We start from the raw sequence: 9772 nt of genomic DNA, 5'->3' as shown, positions 1-9772 counted from the left end.
AAATAACTTTGCCATGTCTTCAGGCCCATTCCGGTCGTTTTTGAATCAACGCATGATTTAAATTGATCACTTGTTGTCGGTAGCGATCCGTATTTACCGTTTCACCAGGTTTTAATAGTTCGTGGTACACCACACCATCCTGGTCCCACCAAACACAGAGCATTGTCTTACGGCCAAAGCGATTGGGCTTTGCAGTGGATGGGGCGGCTTCACCAGGTGAAAGCCATGATCTTTTTCGCTTCGGGTTCTCAAAAAAAATCCATTTCTCGTCACCCGTGACAATCCGATGCAAAAAAGACTTTCTTTCGAACCGTTGAAGCAGCATTTCACAAATGGTTTTTCGATGTTCCATTTGCCTGTCGTTCAATGCGTGTGGCACCCATTTTCCATACTTCTGGATTTTTCCCAAGGCTTTTAAACGTTGGCAAATTGCTACTCGAAACACATTAAGTTTTTCTGCCAATATTTGTTGTGATTGGGTTGGGTCTTCATCCAACAACACCTGCAAATCCTCGTCTTCAAATCTTTTCGCTGCGCCAGGATGTTCATTGTCTTTCAAATCGAAATCTCCACTTTTAAATTGACGAAACCATGTCTCACATGTTCTAATCACTGGAGCATGTTCACCATAAGTTTCTACTAGCAAACGATGTGCTTCAGCTGCTTTTTTCTTGCTGATGAAATAAGAAAAGCAACGAATGCCGCAAATGCTCTTTATTTGGAACGAAACTCGACATATTCATTGATATAAACGATTATGACGCTATTATTTTGACAGAATGAGACTTGGGTGTTTTTGGAGGTTAATGTCAATAGAAAACAATCGTGTATATAACAAATCATAGAAATGCCTACATCCTGCTAGGGACACCTAATGTAAAAACCGGCAAACTTCAACTTACACTAAATTCGTTTTTTCATTTGTTTGAAGGCGCGGCCGAGTAAGATATGCTTTGGATGCTCTGAACATCATTCTTTGTTCTATATTCAACTACATATCTGTATAATAAAAAGGATAGAATGATGTTCACAGCATTCAAAGCGTGCTACTCGACCACTATATTACCGCTATATTAGCAAAAATTCAAATTTGAATTTTTACTCATAAATAATGCGAAAAAATAGAAATAGAATGTTTACGGTAACATCGATATAGTATATAATTTCGAGAATATAAGTATATCCATAGAATGTCTTGAGTATGTTATCAGTATTTTATATATATAAACTAATAACATACTCAAGATATTTTATAAATATATTGAGTATATACAAAAATATATTGTCAGTATGTACTAAGAAGCAGAAAACTCGGACATAGACGTATTCTTAGTACGTACTCAGGATATCGCAGTACGTATATCGAACGTTCTCAGAATATACGTAATATACCCTGCCAGCACTAGACGTGAAAGCGACGTTCTATATTGGTCACAAAGTCGCAAAAAAATATGATACGTCTTTTGCACGTTGCCGCGAAGTAACGTATATAAAAGAATTTAATTAACTGATATGTCGGATTGTTTAGTTTTATAGTTGGTATTTATAAAAATAAATTGAAATAAGGATATATATTATTTTTTAAAATTAAATTTAAAACGAAATTGTTACGTCGCAAAGACGTCGCAACGACATTACAACATTTTAGTTACATAATATTATATATATTACAAGTTACAATGTAATATTGGAGAAACATTATAAGAACATGTAACTGTAATATTTTATGAGAAATATTACAGCAACATTTTAAAAATATTATAAAAAGTATTTGTTATTAATCAGTATTTGTTATTAATCATTAATTCCTTTATTTACCACTATGCGGCGCGCGATGCGGTTCTTTCTCGTATTTGAAATTTGTTATGAGAATTATATAAGTAATACTTTGAACATCTTTAAACTGATCTAAAGATGTCTAAAATTCTAATATGGTTTTAAATATACAAAACGTCCAATATGTATATTTTTTTAATACATTTGTAAAACGTCATTGTGCTGTCTCGGATAGCATTAAAATTAATCTTAACTTCTTAAAACTGATCACATTCATTTTTAGGTCATGAATAGGTGCTTAACACGTCACATAAAGTCGCAAATAACACGTCACTACAAAGTTTCTATCACCAAGAATTTGGCTGTTAGTTACGTGACGGTAACGTGCCAATTATTACGTTTCGAACACTATTTGTGACGTCGTTGCAACGTAACGTGTGACGAGTTAGCACGTCATAATGACGTATTTGACACGTACCGATGTTGGCAGGGTACTTTTCTGAAATTCTCAGAACATTCTCAGAACATTCTCAGAATCAGACTTAATAACCAAAAGATGTCTAGAAGATGTCTTAAAGACATTTAATTTAAGATTTTTTTTTAATATATAGGCGGACATGGAGGCATCCTCAGTATAACCTAAATATATCCTCAGGTTTTACACGGATGATTTTTCTATGGATATCTGAATATCCGATGGACATATATACCTCGGATTATATAACTTTTTATTTATTGTTATGTGGGAATAGAGAAGCACGCTGTCGCATGCTTTTATTTAAAGATATAATATATATATTTTAATTTAATTAAAAATAATAGTATAAAAAAATTATTTGTTAGCCACTAGAATAATATATATTTTATTATATATGTATATTAATTTTATTCGTCGTCGTATCGATGTCAAAATGATCGAATCGGCATTGATTCGATATCGATTCGACCATCAATTTCTCACTGGGAGAGATGACAATGATTTTTGTCACGGAAGGTTATGGTTTACTTTGACAGCTGTCAACATACGAATCTGCATATCCTTGTAATTTTGCAAAGTGATATATTTTGTTGTGCTGGAATTATATATATTTGCTAGGTATGTATTATTGTAACTAAGATAGACGCATATATGATATTAAATTGCATATATCTATATATATGTAAACACAAAATAAGAATAACAATAAAAATAAGGTTTTATATACTTATATGAATAAGAATAAGATTTATATTTTTAATTTATAATAATTATTATATATATATATATAAATTTATTGACAGATCTAGCAGTTTTCAATGCCAAAGAATATTTTAAGTATCCGCACCTGGATTATATTTGATAAGTATATGTATTATTGCAACTAGATACACACACATATATGCATGTCTATATATATTAAATTATGCGCATCTGTGCATATATCTAAAGGTTTTACTTATATGAATAAGAATAATAAAAGATTTATATTTTTAATTTATAATAACTATTATATATATAAATTTGTTGACAGATCTAGCAGTTTTCAATGCCAAAGAATATATTTCAAGTATCCACACTTGTCAATGTGTACATCTTACAATTAATCAAGCAGCAGAACTGATGATTTTTGCAATCAAAGTGGAGTTGAGGGATCTTTGTTCAGATTACAATGAACAACTGGTATTTATTTTTTTTATATGTTACTTAGACAATAACATGTTCTTAAAAATATTTAAAAAATATGATAATGTTTAACATTTTTTGTAGAAAAAGATTTAAATTAATCTGCTGTTAAGCTTGTTGTGACGATGTCGACCGATCAGATTGCCCGAGTATAGAGAACGACGGATTTTTCTGTACAAGTGCTTTAACATGAAGCCAAGTGTTGGGTTTGAGATGCAGCATTTAATGCAGATTCACATACAATATATATTTACTAGTAAGTACTGTATACTTTTATCCTTCCTTGCTTAAGTTTCTCTTCCGCAATAAAGGACCCTGCACATATCTTATGGAAAATGGCTCTCGGTTAAATTCGCTTAAACTTTGCTATCTTCTAGTTTTTGTTATTCTGAACAAAAGTTTCCATGGTCACAACATGATCTGACGAGCCGTTTTTGCTCTATAAGGTTTCAAGTATTGGTAATAATAGCTCAATCGTATATGTATGTAAAACTATTTTTACAATTTGCAACTACTTTTTTACTAACTTTTTAACCTTTTTCACGTTAAGTGTAACAGTATAATAGTGTAGTATTGTATGTGTAATTATTTTTCAGATCCCCACCACGTCCACGTCGTTAATCCTACACAATGCTAAGAGCAGGGGTCACATTTATACACATAAAAATACTTACACATACAATACTACACTATTATACTGTTACACTTAACGTGAAAAGGTTAAAAAGTTAGTAAAAGAGTAGTTACAAATTGTAAAAATAGTTTCACATACGTATACGATTGAGCTATTATTACCAATACTTGAAACCTTATAGAGCAAACACGGCTCGTCAGATCATGTTGTGACAATGGGAACTTTTGTCCAGAATAACAAAAACTAGAAGATAACAAAGTTTAAGCAAATTTAATCGAGAGCCATTTTCCATAAGATATGTGTGAGGTTCTTTTTAACATAATATAACATATAGCATTTATATCTTCTAAGACATTTTTATCATTTATAATTCATTTAAAAATCTACAATCACAATGTTAATTTTGTGTATTGTATATGTACTTATTTTATTTTTGCAGCCTCTTCAGACGGAGTCGCGAAATTGTGGATTGCATTTACAGGAATAGAACGAGAATGTTAAGGAAGGATATTAAAAAGCTGTTATAGCTCTTACTTTGCATGAATTAATGCGTCGTCTACAATGGCAGCAAGCAGTACAGAGTATACAGAGTAAGTAGTAAACAATACGAAATGGGATTTGTTCATTTCGTTACTCTTGACGAAATGATGAGCAAAACCCATTTCGCATTGCTTATTGCTTACTGCTTACTCTGTACTCTGTACTCGCTGTACTGCTTGCTGCTATTGTAGACGACGCATTAGAATAAGTTTTCGCGAGTTAAGAATAGAAAATGAATATTTAAATATTTTCTGTTTTGCTTTTTATAAAAATGATTTGTAATTTCATTCATATTATGTATCATCGTTATACATGCGAAAAAACTCTCAAACAATATCTATTTGTGATTAAAATATATATATTTTTAAATATTTAAGAAAAAATTAATAATTGTTAAAACTCAATAATATATATTTGTTTATCTATATATATATATATATATATATATATATATATATATATATATATATGTACGTTACATGTAACATCCATGTTAGTTGTAATTTCCCACTCATAGATGTAACATTTTAATATAACATATATTACATTGTAGTTATATTGTAATTATATACCAAATAGCACATTGATGTATTGATAAGTCAGTGCTATCTTGCGATATAATGACAATATAACTACAATGTAATATATGTAATATTAAAAATGTTACATCTATGAGTGTGAGAAATTACAACTAACATATACATTACATGTAACATGCTTGAGTATATAACATTTATATACTGTGTTTGCTGGGTAAATGTATACATACATTTTATATATATTACATATATTACATTGTAGTTATATTGTCATTATATCGCAAGATAGCACTGACTTATCAATATATCAATGTGCTATTTGGTATATAATTACAATATAACTACAATGTAATATATGTTATATTAAAATGTTACATCTATGAGTGGGAAATTACAACTAACATGGATGTTACATGTAACGTACACGTTATATTACTTGTTATATTCCGTTTTATTATAGCAATGTAACAATTATATATCGGTGTTTGCTGGGTATACATTTATATATGCAATATTAATATATATATATATATATATATATATATATATATATATACAAATATTAAAATATTGTATTATTTAAAATACATATATTTAGATGTAAAAAAAATATTTCAAATTTAAATCAGATATTTCTCATGTTATACAGGGTGTCTGAGACCACCCGTACACGCCAAATATTTTGAAAACGATTTTAAAGTTGACCTGTAGACTTCTTTCATAACTGATGTTAAGGTCAAATATGTATCACCATTTCATATATTTGTTAAAGCCCTACAACATTTGTTTAAAACATTTTTATCTGTCGTGCTCAGTTTTCAAAATATTTGGGGAGGACAGGAGGACTGCATTAATCTTCGTCCTCATCGTCGATCGTCTCGTCCTCTAAGGCGCTGTCGGACTCTGCCGCACCTGCATACAGAAATATATATTTTATTAATTTATTTTATTTAGTTTTTTCTTGTTATAAATACTTACGGCTTTGACACACTAGACATCTGTTCCTCGCCAGGAAGACTGTGAACAGTCGATTCAAACAATCGTAGCAATAGAGATACGGTATATCCTTGTACCGCATCGTTTGGTGCCGTTGCGTAACGCACGCGCTCGTATACTGCCCCCTGTTTGTCATGAAACAGGATAGGCACAATTTCATGTCTCCCTGCGGCACGACGTACGAATAGACAACGCACATCCGCGAATTTTCGTTGAGGGATAGAATTGCTTGTTCCAATGCCATCTTTGCCGTCTAACAACAGTAACAACGCATGCGCAAACGCCAAGTTTATTAGTGAGAAAGGTGTGTGCGATGGTTTTTATAAAGAAATTTAATTTATATATATATATATATATATATATATAGCATATATATTATTATCAATAGATCAAGATCAAGCATTTTCTGACATCGATAAGCAATATTTTTATTATATGAAATGATATGTAACCTTCATATCTCTGTATAATAAATTTTATATCAATACACATACATAACCTAATTAAAAAGTTTGCAAGTCCTGGTCGTCCATCGAGCTTATTAGTATAATATTTACAGATTTAACAGGTATTCAAGATACTGAAGAAGAAAGTGATGTAGAGATAAATAATCCATCCTTACATAAATCAGAAAAGACTGTATAAATTATTACACTAAATATGACACAGCGGCAAAGTGTTCTTTTTGTGAAAAAATAATAAGTCATTGCGGAAATACCACGAATTTAATGCAGCATCTCTTAAGAAAACATGAGATATTGCTATTAAATAAAAAGAAAAAAATCTAATCCGGAATCTCTTAAAGATAGTTTTGGATCTGTCGATGACATTCAAGTTTCTAAAAGAAAGAAACTCCATGTATAATTTATAATGTGAAGTACATTATATATATATATATATATATATATATAATATATATATATAATTTTTGATTTTTATATGATTTATATATGCAAACATAGCTAGCGCGGTCTGTTTTTATAAGTACTTTAATCGTGGAAAAGGATTTATTGATCAGTATAGTCAATAAAAAGTTATATAAAAAAAACTAAATATTCTCGCATTCGGTCGGTAAAAACATTTATCCGGCATCCCGTTAAAAATATAACACCACACGCACACACACACGCACACGCACGCACGCACGCACACAATACGAAATAAGATTATCTATAAGTAATTTTTAAAACTTGTTAGGCCGGATCTACAATAGGTGTAGTAAGCCTTAAGTCTTAAGAAATTCACCAATCACAGTCAAGAATAAGGGGAATAATCGACTGTGATTGATCAATTTTTTAAGGCTTAGAGCTTACTACACCTATTGTAGACCCGGCCTTAATCAAAAGCATGCTGACTTGTATTTTTTTAATTCTATTTTGTCTGTCTTAATTAATGTAAAAAGAAAATTTTTACATCTGCAGAATATATTAATTTTGATAATGATATCCTTGAACTGTATTAATCTTTGTATTGATTCGTTTACATTGTTTTATCAGAGATGCACAAGTTTACAATATATTATATATATTATGATATTAAGGATATAAAAGATTTACAACAGTTTATCTTATTAGAGAAATGTTCTTATTGTAATTATGAACCGGGCTCGTTAATTATGCGTCACATATCAATAAAATAAAGCATTTATTTACACATAATGTAGATTAAAAACTGTAAGTTACAAAAAAATATTAGACAGTATATCCATCACAATCATCACAGAAAATGCTAATAGTCTTCCTCCAATATGCATTTCTCCACTAATTCCCGCAAGTTTGGATTTTCCATTGCAGCTGCTATACGTTCCTTGTCGTTTATTTGTTTGTTAACTGTAATTTAATGCACACAATGTTAAAGGCAAGCATATATTTTATATACATTTCTGCTAGAACAGTATTGTACAGTGTTTGCTGTTATCTAAATAAAATTATATAGATGATCATCTAAATGAAACTTTGATGTCACATCTTATTTTTATAGATAATAAAAATATGTATTATCTATATCTGCATCTTATTGTTAGATGAGAAAAGGGGTTATCTTTACTAAATTATCTAGAATAACTTTCAAATAATTTTGGTTTAGAATCATAAAAGTACACAAAAATACTTAAATAAGTAGAACTTAAGCAGTAAGCAATAAAAACATGAATATATTTTTATATCCCTTTTATAATTTCCATTTTGTTTATAACTGTGTTTACATAAGCAGTCTTGAAAATTATTATTTAGAAAATTATCTAGATGAATCGCTATATAATTTTATCTTTTATCTAGATATATTTAAAACAAAATCATCTATATCTTATCTAAATGTAAGATGAATTTACATATTTTTTTCTCATCTTTATCTAGTTAATTTTAAAATCATCTAAGCATAACACTGATTGTACAACATGAACATACGTACTTTCTTGTTCGGTTGAATGTGCACCCTCTTTGATATAGATATCCAATTTAAATGATGCTACCAAATGACGTTCCAATTTGATACGAATGCACAATCCAATGAGAGTTGCCAACGAACAGTGAGGCACAGTAGGATTGAATTCCACGCGAATCACAGACACTCCTCCAGGTGTGCGGTGACAAATAGTTATACATTCCTCATAGACAACGTTCAGTTGCTCCAAGGTTTGTGGTTTCTCTGGATCCTTAATAGTTCTTAGCAAATCTAAAAAGTGTCAAAAACCAAATTAGTAAATAATAGAGAATATCTGTAGATATTATTTGATAGATATTATATAGTAAATAATTTAGTAATTCAGTATATTAATTTATTAGTAATTTATATAGTTATTTAATCTCATCATATATAATTAATTTAATATATTATATTAAATAGCATATATTTAATGTAACATTTAATAAATTAAATATTATATATTAATATTAAATTTTTAATTTAATTTAAGATTTAATTAAATCAAATTTATACTGACATTATATAATTTAATAATTTTAAATGAAATATTTCGAGCGATATTCGACTGTTTTTGAGTAGTGGGGAAAAAAGTGAAACAAGTCATTTGAAATGTCGCACCATCTCTTTCGGACATCGGACAATACACTCCGAAAGGTCGTAGGATACAACACGCAAATAGAGCGCAACAACTTGCCGTAAACGGATTCTTTTAACTCTGTATCTGTCATTAGTGCCAGATCGTTCTGACTCCTCGCTGTCAAGAGATCCTCTGCCGTTCCCATGATTCCCTCTGGCAATATACCATCTTTTATCTTTCCGCCGATTGATAGCTTACGAAAAAAGGACAGCATGTTTATATTTTAATAATAATAACAGGAAAAACATGACAACATAATGCGTGAATTACATCATCTTCGTTCGACAACGACACAAAACATGTCATGTGAAAAAGCAGAAATTATTAGATGCAGGACTGCCAGATTGTTTTCCTCAAAATCTAAAAATTCCCTAGGCAGAAAGAAATTTCCCTAGGTAGAATCAGAAAATCTCTAGTCGAAGACAAATAAATATAAATTTCCTGGGTCGAAAGCCAAATTCCCTAGATAGATACAAACCCCCTTATTTCCCCTAAAAAATCTGGGGAATAATGCACGTGACGTATAAAGCCATGAAATTTCCTAGATTCCCTAGGCGTTTTCA

General features: G+C 30.1%; 2 protein-coding genes and 1 long non-coding RNA gene across 3 annotated transcripts; 1 reads left to right on the top strand and 2 right to left on the bottom strand.

Moving 5' to 3' along the window:
- Positions 1 to 2415: 2415 nt before the first annotated feature.
- LOC114933728 (uncharacterized) lies at positions 2416 to 6408 on the top strand. Its single transcript, XR_003820141.2, has 5 exons — positions 2416 to 2872; positions 3058 to 3205; positions 3288 to 3436; positions 3524 to 3695; positions 4513 to 6408. It is a non-coding gene; the product is annotated as an uncharacterized LOC114933728 (long non-coding RNA).
- Positions 5697 to 6977, bottom strand: LOC114933734 (uncharacterized). The gene is made up of 3 exons (XM_029306320.2): positions 6643 to 6977; positions 6131 to 6401; positions 5697 to 6064 (listed from the first exon to the last, which is right to left on the bottom strand). The coding sequence occupies exons 2-3, from the start codon at positions 6390 to 6392 to the stop codon at positions 6003 to 6005; spliced, it is 324 nt and encodes a 107-aa protein (XP_029162153.1). The 5' UTR covers positions 6393 to 6401; positions 6643 to 6977; the 3' UTR covers positions 5697 to 6002.
- Positions 6978 to 7775: 798 nt separating this feature from the next.
- galla-1 (cytosolic iron-sulfur assembly component galla-1) lies at positions 7776 to 9536 on the bottom strand. The gene is made up of 3 exons (XM_029306323.2): positions 9267 to 9536; positions 8558 to 8821; positions 7776 to 7977 (listed from the first exon to the last, which is right to left on the bottom strand). The coding sequence occupies exons 1-3, from the start codon at positions 9421 to 9423 to the stop codon at positions 7877 to 7879; spliced, it is 522 nt and encodes a 173-aa protein (XP_029162156.2). The 5' UTR covers positions 9424 to 9536; the 3' UTR covers positions 7776 to 7876.
- Positions 9537 to 9772: the final 236 nt, after the last annotated feature.

The sequence above is a fragment of the Nylanderia fulva genome, unplaced genomic scaffold (assembly GCF_048542155.1).
Source record: "Nylanderia fulva isolate GAGA-0341 unplaced genomic scaffold, ASM4854215v1 Scaffold113, whole genome shotgun sequence".
In the NCBI taxonomy this organism is placed as follows: Eukaryota; Metazoa; Arthropoda; class Insecta; order Hymenoptera; family Formicidae; genus Nylanderia; species Nylanderia fulva.
This window is presented reverse-complemented; position numbering and strand designations above follow the sequence as displayed.